This window comes from Onychomys torridus, chromosome 7, assembly GCF_903995425.1.
Source record: "Onychomys torridus chromosome 7, mOncTor1.1, whole genome shotgun sequence".
NCBI lineage: Eukaryota > Metazoa > Chordata > Mammalia > Rodentia > Cricetidae > Onychomys > Onychomys torridus.
The window spans coordinates 73,049,742-73,065,248 of NC_050449.1; the positions used below are offsets into that span (position 1 = coordinate 73,049,742).

At 37.8% G+C, this 15,507-nt stretch overlaps 1 protein-coding gene across 3 annotated transcripts in view; it reads right to left on the reverse strand.

Moving 5' to 3' along the window:
* Col12a1 (collagen type XII alpha 1 chain) overlaps positions 1-15,507 on the reverse strand; it is a 114,966-nt gene that overhangs the window by 15,856 nt on the left and 83,603 nt on the right. For all 3 annotated transcript variants that reach the window (XM_036193003.1, XM_036193002.1, XM_036193005.1), the window contains 6 exons: positions 14,358-14,500; positions 12,351-12,460; positions 5,964-6,113; positions 3,688-3,765; positions 2,046-2,132; positions 212-265 (listed from right to left, as the gene is read on the reverse strand). In XM_036193003.1, the coding sequence (XP_036048896.1) occupies positions 212-265; positions 2,046-2,132; positions 3,688-3,765; positions 5,964-6,113; positions 12,351-12,460; positions 14,358-14,500 (622 nt within the window). The remainder of the gene's footprint in view (positions 1-211; positions 266-2,045; positions 2,133-3,687; positions 3,766-5,963; positions 6,114-12,350; positions 12,461-14,357; positions 14,501-15,507) is intronic.

A 15,507-nucleotide genomic window follows, 5' to 3' on the forward strand; every position in this document is an offset into this window, starting at 1 on the left:
AAACATTACATAATATGTGCTGCATTCATAGATTCCCAAGAGCTCAAAGTTCAAATTTCATTAGATTTAATCTACAATACTTGCTCATTATGTCAAGGATGGGGACGTAACCTGAGGAACACTAAACTAAAGTCAAATACCACCTCCAAGGAGATTCAAACCACTAAACTTCAACATACTGACGATATTTGGAGTGTTAAAATACACTTACAACTGCCCCATTGATCCCTCTTTCACCTCTGGGACCTTTTGCTCCAGGTCCTCCCTAGAACATGAAGAAAGAACACATTTTGGTGTCAGCATAAGAAAAATAGACATTGACATATAAAAATAGTGTTTCAAGAAGGAATGCAGTCCCTAAATAGTCAATACTTCCATGGCAATTTGCAAAATACTGAAGTAAAACTGTCATGTCATAGCTGATATGCAGCTCTGTGGCCAATCACTTGCCTAGCATGTGCGAAGCCCTGGATTGAGCTCCAGCACAGCTAAGAAATAAATTTGTATCATTAAAACACACAGGAAAATAGAATTTCAAAACTTTGTGCATTCTTTGTTTCTTCTTGTGATACTTTACAGCACTTGAATAAAAAGGAAAATGCATTTGACAATTATATGAATTATATTCTTGAGGGAAAGAAAATGTCCAAATGTCTCTGGATCTCAGAAACAAGAATTCAAAGACCAACAAACAAAACCAAAATAAATATGATAGTGACTTCAGAAAATAGTACCTCAAAACTGGAGGGAAAAAAAGACCTGAGAAGTACCTATCAGATCCAAGATATATGCTAGGTACATATAAGATTCATGATACTAATTCCAGTGACATTTGAATCTATTTGCTTTGTAATTAACAAGTAAAGTATTTGCTAGAACCCAAGTATCACAAGGATTGGTATTCTCAGGATCTTTGAGTTGCTCCTGTATCAATAACCTATTGTCTTTAAAAGCCAATGAGGTTAGAGCAATGACTTCTATTCTTCAATGGAGCTGAAGTCAGGTATTATGAATCAACCCCCAAATTGAGGAGTTATGCACTGACTGATCAGTGTGCTCTACCATAACTGTGGTCTTCAATGTTTCACTTTGCATGTTTTTAGTCTCCCATCCCTATTGCATAGTATCTGGTCATAGTCTCTCCACTCAAGTTATTCCAAACTCTAGTATTTTCTCCCAGCACTTTTACTATGACAACACATTTGAGTTGAGTCTTCATGTGTTATATTCATTGGTGTGTCTATGTCAGGTACATATGTTCTAGGTTCTAAGTTAGTTGATCTTGACCAGCTTTCCAAACCATGGCTCTGTTCCATTCATACAAGAAAATTTGTATGTCTTGCAAGACATTTCCAAGCTCTTGAATTTACAGATGGAAACCCAAACTTGTGTTTTAAAAAGAAAAGTCTTGAAGAGTGCCAATGTTGTTATCCCTGGGTGACTAGAGACATGGGCCAAGTATTAGACCAAATTATCCTCTTTTTTAAAAAGAATTCTTACTACATTTATATATGTGTTCCATGGCACATGAGTGGAAGCCAGAGGACACCTTGCAGGAATTGGTTCTTTTATTCCACCTTGTGGGTCCCAGGGATAAAACATAGGTCATTAAGCTTGGCAGTAAGCACATTTAGCCACTGATTCATCTTGACAGCTCCCAAATTTCTCTTTTGATTTACTTCATTTCAGATCTCAAAATCTGCCAGGCAGTGGTGGCACATGCCTTTAATCCCAGCACTCAGGAGGCAGAGCCAGGCAGATCTCTGTGAGTTCGAGGCCAGCCTGGTCTCCAAAGCGAGTTCCAGGAAAGGCGCAAAGCTACACAGAGAAACCCTGTCTTGAAAAAAAAAAAAAACAAAACAAAAACAAAAAATCTATTATAAAGATGGCTGGAAGATTAGCATATTTTATCACTGAAAACACAAATGGATAAAAAGCATTTTATGGCTTCCATACTGACAAATGGGTGATCATTCCAAAGATCCTCCTCCAAAAAAATTTCAAAGCTAAACAATAATGATAAATAAATATTTTAGTCTCCTTACTGCAGGGCCTGGAGGGCCTGGAGGTCCAACGCTGTCCTGTGTACATGTGCAAGCATTCGGAAGAGCAGGGCATTTTGCTTCATCTCTCTGAAATTTTGAAAAAGTTACTTGCATATAAAATTAGTGAGGAATGGAGGATGACATCCCATCTACTAGCCCTATTTACATACATGAGAATCTGTTTGCCAACTGGAAGAAATACCTGCTCGTTATCATCACTTATAAATCCTTTGTGCTTTACTTAAGCAAATCACACACAACAGAGTAATGTTGATAAGATTAGTAGGACAACTGGTAATTTCGCCCAATTTTCTTTAATCCCTATTGTAGAAATGCTATATATCTTAAACATCAACTCCCATTTCATTCAGAAAAAAATGCAAAGCCCTTTCTTTCTGTGGTCTCCAAGACTCTCCCTATTCTGTAAACCAGCATGTGCATCCCATGTGTACCACTTTCCTACCTCACTTTCACAGCGGCCCAGCACTGCCCATCATGTCATGTTTCTCAGATAATTGGAGTACCCTATGGGCCTTAGAGCCGGAGTGTCTTCCTATGCGATCCACATAGTTTGCTCCCTCGCTTCACTGGGATCTCTGCTTAACTTTCTCATAACCAAAAGTTGATGGCACCTGCTTCAGAGTGCCATCCCCCTCCCTTCAGTTTAACTTGGTTTTCATCCTAGGATCCCCACTGTGCAGCGTAACACGCAGATAATCCCTACGTATCTGGGGTTATTTGTTCCAGGACCTCCCGGAAATGCCAAAACCCAAGGATACTAAAATCCCTCATCTAAAATGCTGTAGTTTGTGCATGTAGCCTAAGTATACCCCGCTGCATACTTCAAATCGTGTCTAGATTACTTAGTACAGTATACGTGCTATGGACAGCTGTTACCTTCTGCTGTTCAGGAAATAATGGCAAGAAAAATGTTTGTGTGAGGTTGGTAAATATCTGTTAGGAAAGCATTAGAGCAAAAACATGTCTATAAGTTCAATAGACACAGTCTTTTTGATATTTCCAGTCTGTATTTGGTTGAATCTCCCAGAATCAGGGAGAACCAATATATCTATTTGTTAATTTTTCTCATTGCCTTTCACAGACACTCACTTTTTAGAATACTGGTGGGTTGATGGCTTATAATAAATGGTCACTAAGTATTTACCAGTATTATTTATCTAGCAGATGTATGCAGCTGTGCCTGCCAAAAGTCTTGTATCCCCAACATCGAACCTTATAACTATTACCACCACCTACACATAACACAGACACACACATGTATGTATGTGTGTATGTATTCCTTCCATCAAAAGATCCTTAGTAATCCAGAAAAGTGATAGCTTATTCAGTAAAAGTCTGTTTCACAGTAGGAGGTCTGCGGTAAGTAGGTTTATCAAACACATTGGCTCGATAGGACCTTCCTGGTTGTTGTTGAGAGAATTTCCAGATATGGTCTTGTGCATGCCTAGTCTTCAAGCAAAGGGTCACATGAGCCAGGGCAGTGCTAGCTGAAAAGCTCGCACACATTCCACATCCCTGGGCTCCTATCTAGAGCTGCAGCTGCTGAGTGTTATTTCCTCTCCCAGACCATTTGCATCCTAAGGTTCCTTCTCCGGGATAAGTAATGACAGGACTTACTCACCCTAGAGGGGATATCACAGCATCTGTCTCTACTGGTCCACACCGGGCTGCAGACAATGTCAAAGCTCTGGATTTGGAACTGCAAACAACCAAAAGCCACATCAGCTCAGCAGGCAGGAAGACATTTTAAACATTGTATTCTTGCCAACTTCAGGCAGATTCTCTCTCTAGCTGACTCCCAAGAGCACTGTTAGGCTTATGTGGTAAGGAGAAGCATGAAAATGGATACCTAAAAGGGACAGTAATGAAAACTGCATCTACCCAGACCCTGTTTCTGATCCACTTGCTGAAAAGAAATGCTTGAGTGAGGTATTTAAGAACATTCGTCCATGTGTTTAAATTCATTTGAATACTACACAAATTTAAATCAATCTTTAAAGATGTATCTTTGTAGAAAAGTAACATTAGAGAAACTTTCATCTTATTCTTTAGTTGATAATATTTGCTTTAGAAATTATTGTCTAAAAATAGACTAATAATTTTTACAGCCCTCAGTTCAACTATTTCAGCGAAGCATGTGCCTTTTGACTTTCCAGAGTTTAAGATAGAGCTGTTTAGACAAAAAGAAAAAGGCTGTCTAGACACGGCCATTCTTTTAAAGATGTGGTGATCATTTCCTCTCTGCAGCCAGAAGGTACCATATAGGGTATTGGAGGAGAAAAGATGTTGACATCTCATCCAGCTATCAACTCTGCAACTATAATTACCAACCTGCCAAGCAAGTAACCAACTGTTCTCTGATAGGATCTGAGGTGTGCTCCACTAGAGGGAAGTCAAACTGTAAACCCAGTCAAGATATCCTTGACTGAGGAGTTCTTAGTTGTTAAACTGTCATGGTACTAATCTGCCATCTAAATATTTATGGACAAATGGGATCCCCAGCCTTAATCAGAGAAGTTTCTCTTTGCAATAAATGGCAGTGGATGCAGAGCGGCCAAAGGTGCTGAGAATCCATGAAAGTAAGTGCTCAAGTCCTAAGCAGGACATTTATGCCACACTCTCTATTCCTCCCTTTTATGCCCCGCCATGGCCTGGGAAAAATTACAGAGTAGTAGGTAGAAAGAATGTACTGTCAAGAAGACAGGGCAATGAGCTATGAAATGCTGTCATCTGAGCATTACACAGCCAATGAAGTCATCTCGCAGTAACTGTGGTTGCTTACAATGGGCCTGCACAAGACTGGTCCTGTCAACTGTCAATTAGGTATCAGCAAGGGGTTCACAAGGCTCCACTTCTCCCCATTAGCTATTAGCCTCTGATAAATTCTGGGGGAAAGGAAGACATAGTCATCAGTTACATAACCACTGATGAATCCACAGGATACTAATGGATAGTTCCAAACCTATGGCCACACAGCCAATGTTGTTAAACTCAGTAGGTCTCAAAAAAGGGAAGAGAGACATGAATAAAAATATCTGATGACAGCTTTATTTAAAAATCAAAGCCAATATTCATCAAAATGTTGGGTTTATCATAATTCTATTAAATTCAAAAATAATTGTTCCCATATTATAGCCAAAAACACTTCCCTTTCAAATCTAAAATAACATCTTGTCTACATAAAAAAAAAAACTAAAATAATGTCATTCAAAAATAATAGTAACAGAAGCCAAAACTGTTAGCTTCTAAGACAATGTTTATTGGTTGACATTTAGTGTGTCTGATGAGCCAGGGATAGTGAAAGCTTGAGACTTCAGTCTCCACTTCTGGATAACATAGTGAACAGAGAGGCTATATGCTTTCCTTAAACCCAAGGCAATGAAACTTGAGATCTGGTGGCAGTTGGCTGCACTGCCATGGCAATCCTTCTAAGACAGACCTCTCTGTGAGTGACAGGCACAGCTAATGGTCATGGAGGCTTCATGTCCCAGTTGCACAAATTCAGGCTAACAATTATTTTGAAAAAATAAACTATTGTGACTTCTCTGGATATGTAATCAGTAATTTGCCTTGTTTCTTTCCAGCATGACCTTGTTTTAAGAGATTACATGGTGTTTCTTGGTGCCTGGAGACCTTATTTTTACTTCAGTAGTAAAAAAGTACATGATAGTGTTCTCTTGGTAGCAAGTTCTCTTACTATAATTTTTCCACACCTTCAAACTGACTAATAAATGTGACAGTTTAAAACTCACTGAGGGAGATAGATAGATGATAGATAGATAGATAGATAGATAGATAGATAGATAGATAAATTTGCTGAGAGATTTAGAAAACACCATTTCAATCTTATTTACTATAAGGCACTAAACATCAAAAATATCAAAATACATTACTTACTGTCGCTGATTTTCTCTCTCCTTTAAGAAGTTTTCCAAGAATTTCATAGCCATCAGTTGTGATATTTCCAGCTTCCTTAATGTCTTTTTCTACAATTTCATAGCAGTCAATATAAATCTTAACACTTTTTGAGGTCACTACAATATGGACCTAAAAAGATAATTAATTTCCGTCATGAAATTTCTCTCAAAAAATAATCTGACTTTTGCATACTTTGTATTATATTCTTCATAAATTGTTTCTTAAACCATTTCATTCTAAGCCAAGAGTCTTGGGTTGAAAAAATTCAAGAACCCAAGTTTCAGAAGATGTTCTATGAAATAGTACTAGCCACTCACTGCATTTCAGAATCTATCATCCATGTACATGGGTATAATTTCATAATTACATAAAGAACTTTGGAGACTGTAAAAAAAATCTAAATATGGGTTTAATAAACCACTTATATACTTCACTCAGTACCAATGAGCTGTAGATATTTCCCATTGATGTCAATCCTGATTTGTTTACCCTTCCCATTCACAAATAAGCTGTTTATCTCACAGCTCTCTAACATAGTAAGAGCTGGCACATTATCTAGAGTCAAACCTGGAAATCAAGAGAACTCAAGATTCATTTAAGGAAAGAAGTGCATGTTGATTATACATGAAGAAGAGGGACATCAGGAAGTCTATTGGTACAGAAAATTAGCAAAGCATTTATATTGAAGTTAGGAAGAGAATGGCTGCATGTAGCTGTTGGCTTCACAGTTATGCTCATGGATTCCACTGTCTCAGCACAAATACTTAAGCAAGAATTTGGTGTTTATGGTGAAAAGTTTGACTGGAGGTTAAAAAGAACACAAATGGTTTTAACTGCTCTGAAGCAGGTAGAATGAGAAATTTTTCTAAAGTTTTATTTTAAAACTAAACATTTTTCTTACAAGGAGTCACCACCAAAGCACTGGCTCATAACATCTATGATAAGTAGAAATTACATGTTTTTATATACAAGTGGTTCATAGCTTACTGAAAATAGAGTTTAAACAACTGTGAGATAGTCAACTAATATTGAACTCAAAAACATCACATAAGCATTTCTGCGATATTTAGTATCTAACAAAAATTTGAATTTTTTTATGTGCCTTTAAATGAACCATGACAGAAACAAACATTCACAAGGGTTATTTCAAAATCAAAACGATTTTAATTTATATCATTCAAAATATACTGATCTTTCACTGTGAACCATAAACCAACACATCTTAAGAACATGTTTTGCTATAATTTATTCACTTTTTGTTGCATTATAAACATATGCATAATTACATTTCAACATGGATTCTTCATCTGTACATCATTGGCCCAAGAATTCAGGATTACAGTTGCCTGCATTGGCCTGAAGAAGTTTCGATCTGTCATCAATCAAGCATGGATGGGGAGGACTCATGGGACCAGAGCCTGCCCTGCTTAATAGTTAGTTATTCGCAACTAGTAGATTGGCGTGGGGGGGGAGGGGGGCGGGGAAGGTAGTCATTGTCTTCAATGTACACTACAAGTGAGTCCTCCAGGCCCCAGTGGATAGTTTGAAATTCACAGTCAACAGATAGCTAATAAGTCCTCTCCATCCATGCAATGGTTTAACTTAATTGATCTCAAGACAAAACACAAAGATGTGAGTGTGAGAAAGGGACTTGTAAAGACCAGGGGCACTGATGGGGGAGGGGGGGGCACGAAAGCAGGTGAGAGGTGACAGTAACCTAAACTCATTCTATAATATAGGAAATAGTCAAGAAAAAAATCATAAAAGTTTCATGTCAGGCAGCCACAGTGCCTTATGGATAAAAGTTACTTAATTGGGAGATTTACTGGAGAGATGGCTAAATGGTTAGGAACACTTGCTGCTTTTTCAAAGGACCTGAGGTCAGTTCCTGGCACCCATATGGTGGCCTCATTGAGCACCATCCATGTATGTAGTGCACATACACACAGGCAAACACTCATACAAATAAAATTAAAATAAAGTAAGAATGGTTTGAGGAAGGAAAAAGAAAACACTGTAAAAGTAAAGAACTTTAAGTCAGTAGAGTATAAAGAAAAGAAAGGTATGCATGGTCTGGCCCACCACATCCCAAACAAAGGCTGCTCTCAATCTTAATCAGAGAAGTTTCTCTTTGAAGTGAATGAAGATGAATGAGAGACTCATGACTGTACAAGATGCTGAGAACAAGGGATGGTTGAGGGCTAAGCCCTAAATAGACATTTACACCACTCCCTTAAGGCTCATGGAACCCCATAGAAGAAGAGGCAAAAAGAAGGTAAGACCCAGAAGACAAAGACAAGAACTATAAGATGCCATCTTCTAAGCAGGACATGGCCACAGCAATCCTGAACTCACAGCTCCTGTGCCTACTGGCTCTGGGTCCAAACAACTGAGGCCCTCCTAAGGTCAGCTGTGGATGGAGAGGAAGGTCATAGGACCCTACCACTTACTGTTGACCTATTGGCAACTAACAGATTCTGGGAGAAGGGAAGATATAATGTCCAAGTGTATACCCACTGGTGAGGCCACCAGTCTCTGGTGATTAGTTCAAAACTCAGGATCATACAAATGGGTTGAGTTAGACTCTGATAAGCACTAAACTAATTGAAAGTTAGTAAATATGAAAGAGATTAATGAAGCAGGGATGCTGACAGGAAGGACTAAAGGAGAGTGGGAAGGGTAGCCCAATAATATACATATATACAGATGTAGAGTGATATGTAATTTGATATATACATGAAATTATCAAACAAAATTTATCAATTAAAAAGACAAACATAGGATATTTGGGGAAAAGAGAAAGCCAGTGATAAGAAAGAAATATGAAAAGCATGGACACTTCTCTAGGAAGACAAACAGAACAAGGAAGGCAATGCCAAGAAAGTTTTATCTTGATTTGCAGTAAATAATTACTATCAGAACAGAGCTCTGAAAATACTGCCCTTTGGGTATAAATAAAATGGAGCTTTCCATCAAAGCTGAAAATTTTTAAAATAGCTACAACATGATTACAATTTGTTCAGGAGATTAGCATCTTCAGTGACTACAAAAGAAGCATAAAATTGTCATTCTCAGCATGCTGCTCAATTGCAATTTTAATAGGTTTATCAGTGAGGCAAGGCTGTTCCTTTGCCAGAATCAACAACTCCTACTGGATAAGGATGGGTCAAAGTTGATCACATCCCCAAATTAGAGTTTGCTTTCCCAAGAAGGAACTTATCTGATACATTGCATCAAAGTCTGTAAAATTCCTAAGCAGGAAATACTATACTATAGCACTTGGAGATTTTTGGTGTTCTCTATTGCTGTATTGTTGTTGTCATCATTATTGCCTCTCTTGGCCACAAGAAATCCTCTTTAACTCTATTAGGAAAGCCCTTCTCCATCCTTATCAAGAGTCTATAACTATCTATTCTAATGTGGACAGACACACAGGAGAGGACAGAAACAGGAAGAGCAAACAGGAGGAGGAAAAGTGATGAGGAAAGGAGTAAGGGGAGAGACGGCTAAAACAAGGGGCCATCTGAGGGATCTTATGGAAACCTAATACACTACACGCTTCCTATAATATATACATATATGAAATAAATCAAAAGGAAATCACCAAATAAGGGGTAAGACAGCTTCCCAACTGGACATCTCTCACCAGGACTGGGAATGGATTGCATCTAATCAAATTGCTGGGCAAAGGGGTCCCATGGTAACCCCCAAACAACCCAGGCTATTGTCAAGAATATTAGTGACTCTTCACAAACTGACAATAAGGTACCATTGCTGAAGACAACAACTACCCAACTGATTGAACATGGAGAAATCAAGCTGATGCCTGCCTAGAGCCTTAGCCTCTATGGATTAGTCTTTGTGGTATGGGAAGGTACTCTGCACACTACCAGAGGAGAAAAGTAAAAACCAATTCAGCTGCAAACTCTTCGATCTACATGGTGACCTGCCTGCAAGATGCACTGATGCAATAATGGCACAAAGCTTGTGGGAATAACCAACCACTATTAGATTGGAGTTAAGGGATGCTCTGTAAGATGGAACCCATATCCAACACTGCTTGGGTGACCAAGACCCTAAGGCAAGATAGCCCAAGGACCTAGAGGAAAACCAAATACTACTGTTGAGCTAAAGAATGTAGTAATAAAATGATTCCTGATGACATTCTGCTGTACTCATAGGTCTGTGCTTTGCTCAACCATCATCAGAGGGCTTCCTCTTGTAGCAGATGGGAACAAATACAGAGACCTATGGCCAGACATTATGCAAGGAATGAGAGACCTTGAAATACTCAGCCCTAAATTGGATGTCTCCATCAAATACCTCCCCTTGGGGCTCAGCGAACTCATGGAAGAGGAGACAGAAAGAGTGTAAGAGCCAGAGGGGGTGGAGAACACCAAAGACTCAAGGCTTTCTAGACACAATAAGGCTGGCATATATAAAGACTCAAATATTGTGGCAGCATGCACAGTGCTTGTACAGTTGTACACCAGATGAGATCCTAGGGCTGAAAGGAGAAGTACACACACACACACACACACACACACACACACACACACTCATCCCCAGTCCAGAAGCTATCTCAACAATTGATAATCACGTGCAAATGAAAACTTACTTTTATCCAAGAGTCTCACTAGGGAAACAAACCAGTCTTAAGGGTAGGCCCCATGTTTAGGAATAGATGACCAACATAAAATGAACTCAATGGCATCTTTGGAGGTTCTTTGTCTCATAACATTAAGTCAGGGTGGGGTTTTTTTCTACATTACAGGTCATTTTTGGATATATTATGGCTTCTGGTTTGGAGTTTTTATGGTATACTTGAGTGTGTGAACGTGTATATCTCTGCATTTCTTATGGTTTTTCTTTGGCTCTTTTTCTTGTTTTGTTGTTTTGTCATATTCCAATTTGTTTGTTTTATCTTATTTTATTTTATTAATATTTATTAGATGCCTGTTTGTTTTCTAAAGAATGAAGAAAGGTTGTTGATCCAGATGGGAGGGGCAGTGGGAGAGGAACTGGGAGGAGTGGGAGCAGAGAAAACCATAATCAGGATACACTGTATGGGAGAAAATCTATTTCAAATAAAATATTGAGAAGAAATTCCTGAAGAACTAATATTTTTTTAATACAGAGGGGAAAGAGAATCTACTTTATGAATTAGAAAATGCTATGGAAGGAAATTAGGCATGCTTGAGAGCATTAAGGAAGAAGAGACCTCAGTGACCTACTCAAACAAGAGGAAGACTCCAGCATGTTTTTGTGTATGTGGCTCTTTTGGTATGTCGTACATAGGGAAGCTTTAGGTGATCAGTACAATAACTTGTATTCCTGCTAACAAAATCCAGTATGCGTAAAATAGCATTTAAAAATGTATTCCTAAACTAGACTGTTCCTTTTGTTTCTAACACATTCAATCTTATTACTGCTCTTTGTCAACTGATTGTTCTTTAGAAACCTGAAAGTTTCAATAATTCTCTAGATGCTGACAAAAACTGAAGATCTCCAAGAATAAGAAAACATCTCAAATATATCTTAGAACTTTAATGTGGTTATTTAGAAAACTCTGTAATAAGAAATTGGTGGTTTTGACTGTGTGTTCATGTAATAATTTATTACACATTTATCTTAATTATTTTATTAGTTATTGTGAATGATTGAACTTAAAAATGTTTGTTCTACAGTTAGCTTGCATGCTTGTAACATTTTAATAGGCAAGCAAGCTAAAGAAAGTGCCTGCACTCTATAAAATGATAACATGACCAATTAAAATATAATTCATTAAATTATTAAGCTCTTCAAAATAAATGACAGAAATGTTTACAGTAAAGTGATAAGTAGAGGATCTAGAGAGGTGGCTTAATGGTTAGGAGCACTTGTTGCTCTTCCAGAGGACCTGAATATAGTTCCTAGCTCCCAGGTCAAGTGGTACACAACTGCCTGTAACTCCCACTCCAGGGGGATCCAGTGCCCTCTTCTGGACTCCAAGTACAGCCTTAAACATATGGCATATTCTCATGCAGATAAACACACATACACATAAATATCAATAAATCCTAAATTGAAAAAAATAAGAAGCAAAAACACAGGTGAGCTTCATTACATATAAATATATATATAATTGTTAATTCAAACTTTGAAAGATACAGTGAAAATATATCAAAATGCTAATGGCAGTTACCATCTTATTTAAATTTTCTCTTTTGAAGTAATCAAATTATTTAAAATAAATGTTTGGTTGTAAGAGACACATCTAGAATTCTAATTTAGTGTAATATTAAACACAATAAAATAATTAAGTTTTTGTTTTTAAGTTCATATTCTTATTCTAAAAATAAGACTCAGATAATCTTATATTTTTACCTTATGAAAACTTCCATAAAATAGTGTCTTCACTTCATCTGTGTCAAATGTAACAGTTTGTACCTCGCCTCTTGTATCCTTATTAAAGAAAGATAGTGTCTTGCTAGAAGCTGCAATTGAGATAAGATCATTGTCAAAGTACATACATGATGTGCTTCCTATTCAAAGTACACAAATAGCTCTTGCTGGAGAAATCAAAAAGAAGTTCAGTATCTTCCAGGGAAGACGTGATCTCTGGTACAATAGTTTCACAATTATGATGGAGTAACCAACCACTTTGTAATTGGATCTGTGGCTCATTCCATGGGAGGGCTTTCAGGCCTGGCACTGTATACCTGGACAGCATCCCACTGATGAAGCCGTAGGCCAGCATCAGAGAGGGGTCTACTTCTATTTTTTGATAAATGAACATGCTATCAGACTACCTTCTGAATATTCATGTTCATAACAATGAATTAGCACTGCTTTCAGTCTTCATCAGAGAAGCTTCATATCACTGCAGGCAGTGGGTAGAGTCTCATAACTAGATAAAGTTGTCAATAACAACTGATGGTGGAGTGGTCAGCCCTAAACAAGACATCTATCACTCCTTCCAAGACTCAAGGAACACTGAAGAAGAGCAGGGAAAAACAATGTAAAAACAAGAGGATGGAGAAATGTACTAAGAAAACAAACAAATAAAAGTCTTCTAAACATGGCATAACAACTGCACTCATGAGCTCACTGTAGTTGTGGTTACCTGCACAATACTGGCACAAGACAGGGTGCGTTAACATTCATCATGGATGGAGGAAGGCGCATGAGGCCCTACCTCTCCCTAAACAACTATTGCCAATTAATGGGTGCTTGGGGAGAAGGGTATCATTTTCTTCAGTGATGTACCCACTGAAAAGTTGTCCACACTCTAATAAATAACTTCCCACCCATGTTCATGTATGCAATCCAAATTAAACTTAGTGCTTCACAAATAGATAGATAGATAGATAGATAGATAGATAAATGGATAAGAGGGAGGAGGTTTTGCAGGAAGAAGGGTTTCAGCAGAGAAGGAGAGAGAGATGAGAGAGGATAATGGAGGTGAAAAGAACTAAGATTCACTATATACTACAAAATTGTCAAAGAACAAATATGTTAACTTTTAAAAATAAATGAGAAAAAAGAAATAGAATTATTTCGATTGTGATAAGATGCCATTTGAGTGTTTGTTGACATGTTATTTGAAGAAGTTTAAACTTAAATCATATACCAAGTAAATAAACATATCTATACATACATATATATACATATTTTTATATGTATATATATATATATATATATATATATATATATATATATAGTTTCTAAAGAGGAAGAAAGGAAAAAAATATGGTCAAAGCTAAACATAATTTAGTTGATTCTGTGAGTTCTGTGAGTTTTCTTGCAATATACTTGACCCTTCTGGCTCCCACAATCCTTTCTCCCCTTCTTCTGCAGAATTCCTCAAGCTCTGCCTAATGTTTGGCTGTGAGTCTCTGCATCTGTTTCCCTCAGTTGCTGGATAAAGCCTCTCTGCTAGGTTCACAGAGACTGAACCCAACAGCCAGGGAGCCTGCATGGGACTGACCCAGGCCCTCTGCATAGATGTGACAGTTGTGTAGCTTGGTCCTCTTGTGGGACTCCTAACAGTGGGAGCAGGGGCGTCTCTGACTCTTTTACTGACTTTTGGGACCCTACTCCTCATACTGGGTCACCTTGCCCAGTCTGAATACATGGGGAGGTGCTTTGTCTTACTACAACATGATATGCCATGTTTTGTTGATATTCATGGGATGCCTGCCCTTTCCTAAGCAGAAACAGAGGAGGAGTGAACTGGGGGATGAGAACAGAGGGAGAGGGGAAGGATTAGGAGGGGAGCAGAGAGGGGAAACTGGTCAGGATGTAAAACAAACAAATAAATAAATTTATTTTTAAAAAATAAAGAAAAAAAGGAACTATACATAGGCCTTAACATAGGACAAAGTCCCTTACGGTCTGCAATCACTCCAACTTGGGGCCGGTAGTCTCTGTCTGTAATTTGCCAAATTGCAAAGGGGTCACTGGGAGTTTCTGGAAGAAGTCTAAACAATAATATGATCGTGTATGAAGGAGGGAGTCCATTTGGATGGAGTTCTCTGTTGGATAGAGAAAAATAAATAAATAAATGGGATTATTCATCAGAAAGAGACCATCTTAAGCTTTTACACGAGAATCTCATTATAGGTAGTATTAAAATCTAATTATAGTCATCAGACCTTAAAGCAAAAAGAAAAAACCTTGTGAAACACATCAAAGGAACAAACACTTAATAGATTACTTATAATTTGATCATGTCACAAAAGTGTGGAAAATTAGTACTAAACAGCCTTTATCTTCCTATCCATAATTAATTTTTTCTAGATACATGGAAGTGTTCATTTTAAGGTAATAAACATTATGACTATAGATACAATGTAAAGAGAGGGAGTCTTACCCAAATATACTTAATTTCTAGTGGCGGGGAAATGGATAAAATGGCTTAAAGTTTTAATTTCTCTCTTGTTCACACAATGTTCCTACACTTCTAAAATTCCTCCCTTAAAAATCAAGTAAAGCACCTCAATAAACTTACAAATACCCCAAAACAAGACCAATTGTACATGTTTAGGTCATGTACATATGTAAACAATTAGTAATAAAACAGGGATGTGATTCAACTAGACAGAAATGAGTTTTGTCTCTAAAGACTTGAGACAAATATTTCCATCTCTTGTGTCCTTCTAGCACTGAATAAACCATTGTTCTGGGAGAATGCTTGAAATAGAATTAATGCTTTTCTGTCTGATACTACATAATCCTTTCTCCCTGGAGGCAGGACAAAAGCCTAGAGAGTGATTCCTGGGAATAAAGGAGCTGTTCCTCTGCAAGCTTGGGCAGAGTGCACGGAATTTCTCCGGGGGCTCCGTGTCCTAATGCAGTATCACTAACACATCCTAGGGTGTGATGCACTCTTGCTCCTTGGGCATAAGCTCTGAAAAAGCTAACATGATGTCTTTTATGTGTTTAAGAGCTATATTCTCATGTTCCTAGTTAAAAATACTGATTCTAGTTTTTTTTTTTCCTGTATCACCCCCATCTCTCTTGTTTAGCCCATTTTTCTCCT